The following is a 15,075-nucleotide window of genomic DNA, read 5'->3' as shown; positions in this document are numbered from 1 at the left end:
CATAAATTCTGTTACATGTTTAATATAAAATAATTGAAACAAGTTTATTCATTATGTGACCATTTATATACCAAAATGAACTTAACAAAACATAGATTCTTATGACACTAAAGTTTATTCAAAATGACATCCGTGATTTTGAATGCAGGCCTTCAATCTGCTCGGCCAGTCGTCTATCACAGCACGAACGAGGTCCATGTCAATATCGGCGGCTGCCTTAATCAAGGATGTCTTGAGTGACTCCAAAAAAAGAATTTCCCGATATTTTTTTCCCGCGTACTGCTTCAACAAAGCGCGGCATCTCTTCAGTCTTAGGTCCATTAGACGAGCATTCAAACGATGTCCTATTTTTCTTCGATATGCACGAAGCCCTAAGTCTTCATAAAAAGCTACAAAAAACATACCAATATTATAGTCATATAATTTTAAATTACTCTGTATATCATTACAGTGAACACTACATGTAAAACTACTTAATATTAAACTATTTTGACTAATAAAATATAAACTAATTTCTAAGAAACAAAATTTACATGGGACAAATTAATTAATCATACTCTTTAAAATCAACGGGATAAGAAAGTATCAAATATTTAAAAACACAGCATATACCAGAATTAAAAACTCCTTTTGAAATCTGTTGAAAATAGTATAAAAAATGTGAATTGTTTCATTTATATACATTATACATACTATAATTTATTTCCCCTAAATTCAGGGTAATTTTTACGACAAGATGGTGGTATTATTTTTACGGGTAATAACCAACCAATTTGAAAAGAAGTTTAATATGGCCGCTTGTTTCCCAGATCTGCAGTATATTATTTGACACAAATGACATCTGCGTTTGGGCGCATAATGTTCGAAAAATACTATTTTATTTTAGCTGATTTTACCCGTATTTTAACATATTAGTTATTACAAAGACTGTAAAGAACAACTAGTTTGTATTTTCTTCCTTATTTTGTATGAATACATGTGAATAGGTGCGTAGTTTCAGTACTTACGAGTGAAAGGTTATGTTTTTCTCTTTTCGCTCACTACGGCTTTTACAACCGACAATACAGCAGTATACCATGTTTTATAAACTTTACCTTACTAAAACTGTAATATCAAAATATTTTTGCACAATTACAGCCACTAAGTACTCACAATTTTCGAAAAATAGCACGAATGTCAAACTTTGTTAGGGACAACCTAGGTTGTTTGTAGGGGACAACCTTTGTTCCAAACAAACCCCAAAGCCTGGTACGCAGAAAGGGACAGAAGATAGTTATCCCTGTCTTTGTCACGTCACAGGAATTGGGTATAACTGTATCTCTCTCACTCACGGTATTATTATTACCGTGTCATAGACTTGAGCGTCAGTGAACCTCCTTAGTCCATGCCAGGTCAGTGCCACTGTCTTATTGTACTGGCATAATTGAAACCAGACATATAGGGTTACCAGCCCCCGAAAATTTACTTACTTCTTCCGAGATTCGTCGTCGTAACCTAACCCAACCGAAGCAGTTGTTTATCATTAAAATTGATACATCCACATAAAGCGACGCAGCTTGATTTTCACACAAATTGATAAGCGTTATCTGAATAAAAAAACACTTGGTATTTCTTTAATAAATTCAAGTTCAATATTGATAACAACGAGCATGTAAGCGTTCATGGACCCATTATAAATATAACTACTTGCTATATTATCAGTCGTGTCATTTACTTGTGATGTCAAAAACATAAAAATGGCAATTTTAATCTGCGCAGCAGCCGCTCTCTCATTGGTTGAAAAATGATGCTCTCAGGATAAAATTGTTAGTTCCCATAATTTCCACCTGCCATAAGATTAAGGTCCTTGTCGAACTATACATTGACCATGGAATTTGAGTATATTGAATAAAATTATTGCTTGTTGACAATGAAAATTGACATTGCCAATTCCGATTGACCTTAAATCGATTAATAGGAATATAAAATCGGTACACGATCAATGCAAAAAGCGATTCAATCGATTTCGGCCTCTGAAATTGCATGTTCTACCGGTACAATGACTATGAGTATTTGTATGTTTACAAGAGCGTTGGTAGCTCAATTGTTATCCGGACCGTAAACCTATACGTCTTGGTTCGATTCAATTGGTTCATATACCAATGTTTTGTATTTTTGAATTTCATATGTACATTAATCGTGATGTAACCTGCACGTATCTGAGAAGAAATTCAAAATATATGTGTGAAGTCTACTTATCTCAGTCATGTCAAGTATTTTTTAAGAAGGTTAAAATGACAAAGTCGTCGAAGATGACCATTTCACCAACATATTAGTAACTGTCGCCCACCACGGAATGAAAAAACTTAGTAGCCTATGTATTCTTCCAGACTATGTTTTACATTTGTGCCAAATATCGTCAAGACCCGTTGAGCCGCTGCGGCGATACCTTCTAACAAACATTCATCCATCAAAACATTCGCTTTTATAATATTAGTGAGATCGGGTATATAGAGATAAAAACATTTGCCCAAGAGACGAACTACTAAATTTTATAGTATTAGTCAGTTCCTGATTCGCTCCTGCTGGAGCTATTGAAGGGGATCTCGCAACTTCCTCTTTTAAATTGCGAGTTATCGTAATTGTTTCATTGGAACAGATTGCGCTTTACGTCTCGGCGGCCTAACGTGCTATTCGAGCAGGGGCACCCATTTGTGTTATGTGCATGAAATTTATTTCGATAAAACAGAATTATGGAGGAAATACCAGGCGGTGTGAAGGAAATGGCTTACCAAATGCAAAAGTTCTCATGGGCTGATTACGTTGTGTTTGTATTCATGTTGGCAATAAGTGCTGTTGTTGGCATATATTGGGGTTTTGTAAAGGACCAATCCTCCCAAAATGATTACCTACTAGGGGGTAGGAATATGAAAGTAATTCCTGTATCGATGTCACTTGTGGCAAGGTAAGCTTTTACATAAAATATCTATCCTTTTCTTAATCATCTTTAGCTGGTTACTTCGAAACTATTACAATGGTCCCTATTATGCTGAAAACTTAGTCGGTAAATTACCATAGTCAACTTCTGCGAATGAGCAGAGGATCCCTCTTCTGATAGAGACTAATGTAAATACTACACTATGATGGAGACTGATACAGATAACTAATGGTTGCCTTTTGATTTTACTTGAACCAAGAGCAAGGTTCACGTTTGCTCTTTGGTCAAATAATGCCTAAAGAATTAGTTACCATCGTTATATGTCGTAAAAAAAGTTTCATGGGATTTCAATTCCTTAACCAGCAATTATTCTTCGTTAAACTATTTATTTAACTATTTAGCTAGTTAAAATAGTTTAACTTCGTTCGCATCAGAAATGATGTGATCCGCAGCAGAACCAAAGTAACCGACATTGCCCGAAGAATTGTAAACCTTAAGTGGCGATGGGCCGGCCATATTGCCCGCAGAACGGACGGCCGATGGGGCCGCAAAGTACTAGAATGGCGGCCACGTACAGGTCGACGCAGCGTGGGCAGGTCTCCCGCAAGATGGACCGATGATCTGGTCAAGGTTGCGGGAGTATCATGGATGCGGGTTGCTCAGGACCGATCATCGTGGCGATCTTTGGGGGAGGCCTATGCCCAGCAGTGGGCGTTACGAGTGTGCGAGTGTGGGACAGTGCGATGATGATGATGAAACTATTTATTGTCTTATTAGCTGTTGCTTTCGAGGAATTCAATTTTAACATGATGATTAAAATTGAAATAAAAATACGTAATATGAATAATAGTACTGATAAAACCGTGACGCTTGTAAATACTTGTTGTATTAAATAGATATAAATCTACTACCCAAATAGATACTTTATTCAAATTTAAGTAAATGACTTTAACGCACATTTTTTCCATCACGAAAAGATACGATGGTATCTAATCACACTAATAGATACCAAGTGAAAAAAAAAAAATTGAGAGGTGTCAAGGGACACCCGGATGGAACGAAGTTCCTTTCGATTAATTAGTGAAGGAACCAATGTTTATTCTATGAATAAAAAACTTAAGTCTTCACAAGAAGTACATTTTATTTCTATGAATTTTCGTTATATATTGTCACGTCGTTGCCATGGTGAAGTAGCGCTCATTCGTCGTTAACATACTTACTATAGCAAAAAGTGTCGTGACAACTTTTCGTAAGAATTTTTTCCTTCTAGTCCACTTTCACAACGCGCGATAAGGAACTTCGTTCCAAAAAGAAATCGATCGACGTAATATAATTGTATAATTCTAATTTTAATTTTTTATCGATTAACATTTTAAATGAGGTCCAAAGTATCTGTTTTCTAAAGACGCTGTTTACAGTTTTGTTTCAGGTATTACCCTCCTCGGTTCACCGACTGAAGTGTATATGCACGGGACGCAATATGCCTTCATAATGGGTGGCATATTTCTAATGTCGATTGTTATGACTCAAGTCTATTTGCCCGTTTTTCATGAACTTAAAATCACCTCTAATTATGAAGTAAGATTCTACAGAATGATATGTAGCTAAGTTCAATAAATGAATGCGATTTTCTTGGGATTAACCTTTAACATTTATATTTTCAGTATTTGTCGTTGAGATTTGATAATAGAGTTCGGCTATTTGGTTCAATACTTTTCGCATTTACATTGGTAAGGATATTCTTTTCTTATTTTATTTTCTAACTTTTTTTTCTAGGTTCACCAAATCCTTTTAATTTCAGGTTGGCTGGTTACCGATTGTGATTTATGTTCCTGCGTTGGCCTTCAACCAAGGTATATTTAAGTTAAAGTTAACCTAAAGGTTGTTGTAGAACGATTTTTTTTATTTATATCATTACCGGTGAAATGATGTCAACATTTGATTTCTTTGTTTTTAGTGACGGGTGTCGACGTCCATGTAATAACTCCTATAGTTTGTTTGGTTTGCATATTTTACACGAGTGCTGTAAGTATAAATATACAGGATGTTCTGACATTTCGGAGAAATCATGACATGAAAGACATGCTTTGACATCGATATACAGGGTGGTCTACAAGCAGTCGTGTGGACAGATGTGATACAGATTACTGCAATGTTTGGAGCTATGGCTTTGGTGGCGATTAAAGGCACTATAGATGTAGGCGGCGTGGGCGTCGTGTGGCAGCGGAATTTGGACACTCAACGGATCGAATACCCTAAGTAACAAAACACACTCTCGTTTTTCATATTTTTCTTTTACAAATTGCTTTTTCACTTTTTTCAACAATTTAAATTGGAATGAAAGCTGGAAATGTCGTTTTCAACGAAATATCACAAAGTAAATAATCGAATGTATGATATGTTCTTACTTAACTTACAACTGTACATATTATAAGTTTCCAAGTATGAGTTAAGTATTATCATCATATGTGTTTTCGTTCTGTCATCATCTTTAGTATTTATAAAATTCCATTATTATGCATAAAAATATAATCATGGTTAATAACCAATTTCTTTGCTTACAGTTGGGATCCTAACCCGACGGCGCGACACACAATATGGAGTCTTGTAATCGGAGGCCTTGTTTATTGGTTGCAAGCAAATGCTGTAAATCAGACGATGGTTCAACGTTACTTAGCACTGCCTACGCTACGAGGTGCTAAATGGTAAGATTAATCAACCATGAATTGGATTATTTACATGACGTAACTTATAAGAAAGTAAATACTAATAAAAAAATAATACGACTACTTGAATTTGAGGTAACTATCTAGGTTTGTTACGGTGATTACCACTGCGGAAAGAAACAAAGCATAAAATCTATTTGTAATGACCAAAAAAAAATTAAGATTGCAAAATGTATTTATGTGGATATTTTAACAGTGCAAACGATTAGAAAAAGGCTAAATAATGTTTGAAATTCAATTGCAATACAATCTCAATACGAGTTCACTACAGTACTTACTTTCTTCGCGTCAACTTGATGGCAACTTTAAAATATAAATCTCATACAGGTCTCAGTTAGTCTCAGTCACAATGAAATATCATAGCTGCTGTTGGTTCAGTATTCAAGCAACTAATCTATACAACGATCTCTAATTTTTATGTTAAAGACATATTCTTAATTTCAGGTCAGTTTTTCTGTTCTGTATTGGTATATCAATTTTGTATTGTTTTTGCCTTTATTGTGGCCTACTAATTTACGCTCGTTTCCACGATTGTGACCCATTGCAGACTAAGGTAAATTAAAAACAAACTTTTTACTCACATTATGTTAAATGTGTATCGATATGAACTACCGCATGCTGTATTACTTGTCAATAATTCCTTATTTGACTTAATCCTGCCTGACTAACCATAAAACACTCTTTTTTTAAGCATCTTTTACTTAAGTTATTTAAGCAGGTCTTAGATTAGATTTCTCATACAAAATCTGCAACCAGTGACTGCTTATGTTACTATTAAATGACTGTAGGTATTCGGGGTCGCCTTGGTGTTTGTATCAATTGAAATCGTCTTTCTTTTGTTTAGTTAGCGAAAGCGAAGGATCAACTCCTGCCTCTGTTAGTTATGGACGTGCTGGGTGACATCCCAGGTCTGCCCGGCGTGTTTGTAGCCGGTATATTTAGTGCTGCTCTAAGGTATTTTACATTATTTTCCTAAGGAATATTTAAAGTTACTGTTGATACGCACATACGTTGTATTATTGTAGTAAAGGTAAAATTACTTTATAATTTGTTTATTAATTAATTACGTTCGAAAATTCATTGCCTTAGCAAATGTTTATGTTGCAGTTCGTTATCGACAAGTTTGAACTCTATGTCGGCAGTTGTGTTAGAGGATTTCTATAAGCCATTCTTTAAGAGACAACTAACTGAACGACAGACCAATTGGCTACTGAAAGGTGTTGTTATACTTTTAGGATGTGTGTGCCTTGGTAAGAATATTTTTCTATAATAAATTGCTACTTCTAAATTTAGCTTTTGATTATTTATTAGGAAAAAAAGTTAAAAGTGTAAATAGACTTTCATTTCTCAAAGTCGCAGAAACACGAGAATCAGTTCAGAAACATCAGTTTTAACTTTCTATCTCTCTCAAAAGTCTGTTTTTTTTTTTTGGAAAAAATAACTGATGTTTAATTTAATTTTAGGATTGGTTTTCATCGTTGAGAAAATGGGAACAATACTACAACTTACAATGACTTTGGAGGCGATGACGATGGGCCCACAACTCGGAGTGTTCACAATGGGTATTCTCATGCCTTGGGTAGATGCCACGGTATCTATTTCCATTTTAACTTATTTCAATTAAGTGTCCTATTACATTATCTTACTGCGTAGTATCATCTCCTTGACCTTATCCCTCTTACGTAGGTTCGGTGCACCAGGTTTTTGTCCTACGTATCGATCTACGTTTCGTCATCTCAGTCGTTACTCTCTTCTTGATCATGTTCACCTTTCACGCAATCCGTCTATCTCTACCTAGACCTACCACTATCGGTGTACCCCTCCACATTCATAACTTGTTCTCCTTGTGACATGTTATTCCTCACTCCACATAATATTCCCTTACCACGCTAACGCTTTTAATTCTTAATTTCTCTACTACTGGTGCTACTTTTAGACTTCCTATAATATATTCATTTCCTGCCTCATTGGGAAAAAGAAGAGTTCAAAATACAGTAAGTGTTTAAATATTTCAGGGAGCGTTAGTAGGTGGCATGTGTGGACTTTTAACAATGTCATGGTGGTGTTTGTCTGCACAGCTGGCCATAGCGAGTGGACAAATTGTACATCCTCACAAACATCTTTCTACTGAGGGCTGTCAGTACAATTTTACCATATCAAATACGACAGAGCTCCCTGTTACGTAAGTCAAGTATCTATAGTATGTTTATAAATAAAATGCGCTTGTGATGAAGTAAAAGGATGTAGTCTAATTCCAAAATTCTAAATTTTACAAAAATAAAGAAAATACTGTGGCCGGGTGTAGACCCAGAAAGGAAAGTAATAAAACATTGCAATTATAAATTTGTAAATCTGGATTTAGTCGTAGATACTTCCAATAGTAGATTGTTCGAAATTTCTGTGACGTCAGAATGTGTTCCAGCGCTCAAGTAAGCCCAGTACTTCACGTGTCATACATGTGGTACACGCTCGCTGGGGCCTTGGTTGCGATCTGCGTGGGTCTGGCGGTGTCCCAGGTAAATCGGTGGAGGGGGAAGGTTCATGTGTTACCTTCACCTAACCTCCTCGCACCACAGCTTAGAGGGCTGTACAAGGACCCGCCGCACCCCGGCGATGACTCTTACATAAGGGCATATGATAGTAAAAAGGTAAGGTTTACTTTATCGTTAATGAATTTATACTCACTAAAAGATGCGTTAAAAAAATCGCTTATTTCTAGGTTGAACGTAATAAAAACTCTATCTCGATAAACATGAAACCAATTAATGAAATTGAAGAGATTGGTTGAAAGTGAAGTTATTCGAAATAAGTAATATATTTTTAGTGTTATTCACTGATTAAATAAAAATATTTAATACGAAATGTGTTTGTATTGTAAATAGTATAAATACTTATAAGTTAAACTAGATAAAAAAGTGTTGCATTAAGCATTTGTGAAACAATTTTACTCTTTTGACAGACCAATCTTTTTACAGTATTAAAGCAATAAGTCTACAAAAATGGGTAAAAGATGAAATTATAAAACTGCATATAAATACAATACATATAACACATATGTTAACTTCTTCCATTACACACTCATTACTCATAGCTTCAGGTCTGTGTGAAACCAGACAGAAGAACCAGTTAAAATTGGTTAAAGGTCTATTTAAAGTTCTGAAAGGAAATCGTCAATAAAGCGCAGGTCAGAAATAGCCGCGGCCTGTATTTGCGTAGGAAAATAACGTGGAGCAATTGAAAAATTGCCATAGCAAGTGTGGATCTGCGCTTATTGAAGTCTTGAGGGTCACGAGCAACGTTTGTAACACCTTGTGTTAAAATTTTTGATTTAACATTTTTTTCATTGTATTGCATTGTAAATTTATCCAAAATGGAGAGATTTAATGTATCAACCGTTAGGTTATCATATCAAGAAAAGTTTTCGTGGTTAGATTATTCCGTGTTTGTAACAATGTTATCGATATGTGGTGGGATTGGCATTTATTTTGGATTTTTCAAGAAACAGAATTCAACTCAAGATTATCTGATGGGTGGTAGGAATATGAAATTGATACCGGTTTGCTTTTCTTTAGTGGCCACGTAAGTATTGACTAAAATTATTTTGTCTTTTTCAGAATCTTTATAATTTATGTCTTTTATTAAATAAGTATATTTCCAATTGAGATATTACTTTCACTTAATGTTATAAAGTTACAATTTACCATTACATAGTCCAATGTTTGGGAGACATTTTGTGTTTTTATTCGGTACATTTAAAAATTAAGTTTCTCTTTAGTTTCATTTCAGGCATATCTCTCTTGGGCACACCTACGGAACTCTATATTTACGGGACTTCATACATATTTTCATTTATCGGCGCAATAATGATGTCGATCATAATATCTCAAACGTTTATTCCAGTATTACACGATCTACAGTTGACTTCTGCCTATGAGGTACGTACTTTATAAGTTTTAATATATTTTTAACTATAATATGTTTAATTCCACACTATTTTCGAAGTAGAATCCTGGGTAGCTGGTTGAAGCTGGATACTGACAAACCTTACAAAGTGTAACATTCACATCGAGCGGCTCGTTGCTCGCTTGTTTTCCCGTAACACTACACACTAACTGCATTAATGCTCGCCATGTAACAATGTTACGTTACACTTCATAACGTCGCGTCGGTTAGTACCCGTGCGTGTTCCGGAAGCCTAATTTTAGTCTGTGTCCCTTCCAACCCTTTTCTTATAAGGAAATGATGGGAAGGGAAAGTTCTGTGCGTGGTCTCCGCTGTCGATTAAAGGTTGGCAACATATTTGAAATTGCGGATGTCCATGGATAGCGGTTGCTTCGCTATTTAGGCGTGTTAATGTGGTCGCTTGCTTGTTTTCCACTTTATGATATAAAAAAAAGCCCGGCTTTGACTAGGCTCAATGTGTTTCGAAAATTGTTAATTTATTAATTATTGTCTGCAGTATTTAGAGTTGCGGTATGATAAACGAACGAGATTATTTGGATCTGTTTTATTCAGCGTTTACTTGGTAAGTGTTTACTTGTAAGAATCCCGTTTCTTACTAACAGTACATTAGTACAAACCACGAAAGTTTAAAGTTATATAATGGTATTTAAAATATTTATTGCAGTTAGAATTTATATTATTTTGTTTTTTAGTTAAGTTATGATATTAGTTAATTACATAAATATATTGTATATGTTTTTGCAGATGGCCTGGCTACCTATTGTTATATACGTTCCAGCATTAGCCTTCAATCAAGGTATTTTAATATTTGCTAAGGGCCGATAAATCAAAACATCAGTTATTTTTTAATTGTCTTAAATCTTATTAAAAAATTGAATGATCTTTCTTACAGTTACTGGAGTGAATATACACATAGTTACACCAATCGTTTGTGTTGTTTGTATATTTTATACATCATTGGTAAGTTGTGATGTTAGATATCTTATATATATAAAAGAAAGTCGTGTTAGTTACACCATTTATAACTCAAGAACGGCTGAATCGATCTGACTGAAAATTGGTGGGCAGGTAGCTTAGCCCCAGGAAACGGACATAGGATAATTTTTACCCCGTTTTCTATTTTTTATTCCGCGCGGACGGAGTCGCGGGTAAAAGCTAGTAATATATACATATAATTTATAACTGTTGTGTTAAAGCATTGTATTTTCAGGGAGGTTTACGAGCTGTTGTATGGACGGATGTTATTCAAACAATAGTTATGATCGGAGCAATGGTGTTAATTATTATAAAAGGAACTATCATAGTTGGTGGTTTTGAAGAAGTTATGGTGAAGAATTGGAACAGTGATAGGATCGAATTCCCAGTGTAATTATTCTTTTTTGTTTTTCCTCAATACTTTTATAAACTGATGTTCTAGAGGTTTTGAATTGAATTCTGATATAAGTGTACTTATAATTTTACAATGCTTTATGATTTTTTTTAAATTTTAGTTTAAGTTGGGATATGACTGAGAGGCATTCAATATTATCCGTGACAATCGGTTCAACATTCTATTGGGTCGGTCTTATTGCTGTGAATCAGTCAATGATGCAAAGATTTTTAGCGTTAAGAGAATTAAAATCATCCAAAAGGTGACGCTTCGTTCTTTTTTTCTTTTTATTTCATGTCCTATTTACGTAATTTTATTGCTTATTTGAATGTTATTTGTAACCTAATCGTAAAGCCTGATTTGTATATTTGTTATATTTACAGGGCCGTTTGGGGATTTTTAGTTGGCGTTTTATTAGTTGTATTTATATGTGGATATAGTGGTTTATTAGCATTTGCAAGATACCACGATTGTGATCCAGTAAACTCAAAGTTGGTGCTTGCCAAAGATCAGTTACTCCCCTTGTTGGTAATGGATATACTCGGTGATTGGAATGGATTGCCGGGTCTGTTCGTGGCTGGTGTATTTAGTGCTGCACTTAGGTATTTAACATTCCAAAATTTTATCCTTTACATTTCGTTAATTACCTCATTTCATAGTATTCAATCTCGTTACCAATCTCAATTCGTTACAACTCCATTTTTTTTTATTTTGTATCTTTTTAACTTTTGATGTTCATTTTAAGTTCTCTTTCAACGGGTCTTAACTCAATGTCTGCAGTAGTTTTGGAAGATTTTTGGAAACCTTTCTTTCGACCGTTGACTGATAAAGAAACTCAGGTACTTGTGAGGACTGTTGTGGTTGTACTGGGCGCCATATGCGTGGGTAAGTCCTATTTATGTATAGCTTTTATAACATAACAAATATCTTGGCGCCCTAAGGTCGTCGGCTCGGTGCCTCGGATCCCGTTACTCGATAGTTTAAGATTACATTTAAGATTTAGATTAGAGATAAAGCTTTACATTAATTTAAGAACCGCCAAAATATCTGAGAACATTAATACAACGCCTATACTGCCTAACTCCATTGTTATGTTGTCCTAGTATGTTGATTTACATTGATTTCTTTCAGGTTTAGTGTTTGTGGTAGAAAAACTTGGATCAGTTTTGCAGTTGACGATGAGTTTATCTTCCGCATCTATGGGGCCGCTTGCAGGAATATTTTCAATGGGAATATTTTTACCCTTCATTGATTCTACGGTAAGTTTTTATTTTTATTCAGTACAATCCTAATCTCATTATAATAAATACTCCTAACTCACACCTGGTCCAGATAGACAAGTTGTTGGAGTATTATATTAAAAACCAAAATTGAAATTAATTTCAATTATTTATTTATTGGATTTTAATGCAATGAACTGATGTTTGATATTCGATCAGAGTGCATTAAGTGGTGGTGCAGTGGGTTTGGCTTCAGCGTGGTGGGTCGCCGCCCACTCGCAGGTGGCTCAAGCACAAGGATTCCTTAGATTTGAAGAGAAACAAAGGTTTATACATAATTGCACCTATAGTTTTGGAAGTACAATTTCACCAGACATACAAGAGGTGTACGTAATTTTATTATACAATATTATTTATAATTTTTCCTTCTAGCTTATGAATAATTCCCTTTATTATTTCAGGGAGGTATCTTATTTGTATCGCATCTCATACTTATGGTTCACAGCGTTTGGATGTACAGTGACTGTGATTGTTGCTTGTTTATTAAGCTTTCGTAAATATCCAAGAGTTCAAAGCGATCTTCAATTATTTGCTCCTTTTGTGAGATCATTAATTAAAAGGAAATCGGTAATAAAAAATACAATTATAAAACGTATTAATAATTTTATATTTGGATGATAAAATTATTTTCATTGTTAATTTTAGGGTAAGAAGTCTACAAGATAAATGTTATCTTGCAAAGAGGTGATCAATTGTTCGGAGATGTTTTCAATTGTTCACTCTGAATATTCCAGACCTGAGAAAAGTTGAAATTGAACAAAATACAAGTAAAGACCCATTTATTTCCAAACCCCGATTTTGATAAATTGACTAGAGTGTACCACAACAATTATTGTCAAAGGCATTTTGAAGATTACTGCATTCGTTTGCCAAGAAATAGTTGTGTTAAAGTGTTTTGCCATATTTTCGTATGATCCATGATGAGGACAGTGTCACGAACATTTGTGTCAGTCGCCTTCGTATCTTCTGTTATGTCAAAATTATAGTGCTTTAGTGCTTATTTAATTTAATGTTTATTATTTCGACAATTCACTAGATATGGGCTGAGTGAAATGAGTGAAATACAGAAGGAATTAAAATATTGAGGCATTAACAAGCAAAAAAAAAATTGTGTTTTATTAATTGTGCGATACATGGTCAAATAACTGAAATGAATTCAGAAAGTAATAAAATAATGGTTTTCATTTATTCGATTATTTTATTACAAAACCGATGTTCGATAGTTCATAGTTGTTTGTTATGTATCTACAGTCACTATGACAACCGTCCAATAAATACAACATTAATCCTCATACAAAATCAAAATTTATGCTTAAACTAGCTGTCGCCCGTGACTCCGTCCGCGCGGTTCGTAGATTTACCATAGCAGCGCCATCTATTGATTACTTACTCAACCCAGTCGAAAGGTATCGACATCTGTTAGAATCATTTGGAGTTAATAGATAATTGTGACTGTCAAATAATAACAGACAAATAATTAGCAATAAATTAAAATTGCGACTATAATTCGAGATTTAAACTATCCTATCTCTCAAGTTGGATCGAACTGCACATGGTGTGCGAATTTTATTATAATCGGTTAAGTGGTTTAGGAGTCCATTGAGGACAAACATTGTGACACGAGATTTATATATATTAAGATATACTTACTACATAGGCCTCAGTTGTCAACTAATCCAAAGAGTAAGTATAATCTAGTAATGCTTAAATAGACGCACTGTAGTATGAGATTTTGGTGTACTAAATGTCCAATAGACGTCGCTGAATAATTTTTATAAACTTTCCAAGACATCTGGTATGCCGAATTCAGCTGTGGTGGTATAGTTTTTGTGAGCAAATTGCGCTCAATGGAGATACATCAAACAATAAACTGATAGCTCGCGCTTGCTTTTTTGCTTTCAATGCTGGAACAAAATGATATATGATGATATTCTACGTAGATGTAACCTGTTGTGTTAGTTTCTGGAAAAGTTAGCAAATATTCAAAAAATATAGACACAAACAAATATCAAAAAACATTCCAACTTTTCTCTTGAAAACAACGTTTCGCATAACTAAATGCGTGGCGTATGGCGGAAAAATGCAATAATATCGCGTTGGGTTTTTTTCTACGATCGCTCTTGAACCTTGAAAGAGCGAGCGTGCGCTACTCGCTACTTTGCCACACACTGCGCGTGCGGCGGGTTGCGCGGGAGCGTCTAATATAGAATTTTTTAGCATATCAACTTACATACCTCTAAATAAAATTTAAGAATGAACTAGATACAGATTTAGACTTAATAAAGAAAACACAAGTGATCATTACATATTTCTTTAAATATAATTAAGTTCGGCGTTAATAACAACGAGTAGCAATAGCCGAGCCACTTTAATACGCCACATTTAAAATTTTATCAAAAATGATAAATGAATTACGTATGTTACTGATTAATTGATAATGTGGAAAACAATGACAAAAATCTAGTGACGTGTCGCAGTCATGGTGAATCATCTGGACTAATTATCACAAACAATCTTCAGCTATTGACCGAAAATTGTAATTAAAACCACCTTTTTATTGTGAGGAAAATGACTACACACATCCACCCTTGGTACCAAGGTCCTTGGCGCCGCGGTGGCAACAGTGGGTTATGTCGGCTCGCACCAACTAAAAACTCACATATGTATATTGCCAGAGCTACGGGAATGCTTCCGCATACTTTCGCACCTATGGCTGCCGCTGACATAACCCCGTCCCAAGGCCTCTTTCGAACCTCCTCCAATATCGTACATCACCTACAGTAAGAATTTCCGTAGGCATTTTAATATATTAAAACTATT

At 34.8% G+C, this 15,075-nt stretch overlaps 2 protein-coding genes across 2 annotated transcripts; both read left to right on the top strand.

The window, feature by feature from the left end:
* The first annotated feature begins 2,533 nt into the window (after positions 1-2,533).
* On the top strand, positions 2,534-8,498 carry LOC106714387 (sodium-coupled monocarboxylate transporter 1). Its single transcript, XM_014507425.2, has 14 exons — positions 2,534-2,944; positions 4,336-4,495; positions 4,582-4,647; positions 4,719-4,770; positions 4,875-4,942; positions 5,022-5,176; positions 5,482-5,622; positions 6,088-6,196; positions 6,488-6,597; positions 6,751-6,893; positions 7,107-7,234; positions 7,659-7,825; positions 8,066-8,291; positions 8,363-8,498. Exons 1-14 carry the CDS (start codon positions 2,733-2,735, stop codon positions 8,429-8,431), a joined length of 1,806 nt encoding a protein of 601 aa, XP_014362911.2. The 5' UTR covers positions 2,534-2,732; the 3' UTR covers positions 8,432-8,498.
* A 434-nt stretch (positions 8,499-8,932) lies between these two features.
* LOC106714386 (sodium-coupled monocarboxylate transporter 1) lies at positions 8,933-13,216 on the top strand. Its single transcript, XM_014507423.2, has 13 exons — positions 8,933-9,222; positions 9,419-9,578; positions 10,103-10,168; positions 10,351-10,402; positions 10,499-10,566; positions 10,817-10,971; positions 11,097-11,237; positions 11,359-11,577; positions 11,721-11,860; positions 12,107-12,234; positions 12,415-12,581; positions 12,657-12,822; positions 12,901-13,216. The coding sequence occupies exons 1-13, from the start codon at positions 9,014-9,016 to the stop codon at positions 12,919-12,921; spliced, it is 1,692 nt and encodes a 563-aa protein (XP_014362909.2). The 5' UTR covers positions 8,933-9,013; the 3' UTR covers positions 12,922-13,216.
* The last annotated feature ends 1,859 nt before the right edge of the window (positions 13,217-15,075 follow it).

The sequence above is a fragment of the Papilio machaon genome, chromosome 2 (assembly GCF_912999745.1).
Source record: "Papilio machaon chromosome 2, ilPapMach1.1, whole genome shotgun sequence".
NCBI classification, from domain to species: domain Eukaryota; kingdom Metazoa; phylum Arthropoda; class Insecta; order Lepidoptera; family Papilionidae; genus Papilio; species Papilio machaon.
This window is presented reverse-complemented; position numbering and strand designations above follow the sequence as displayed.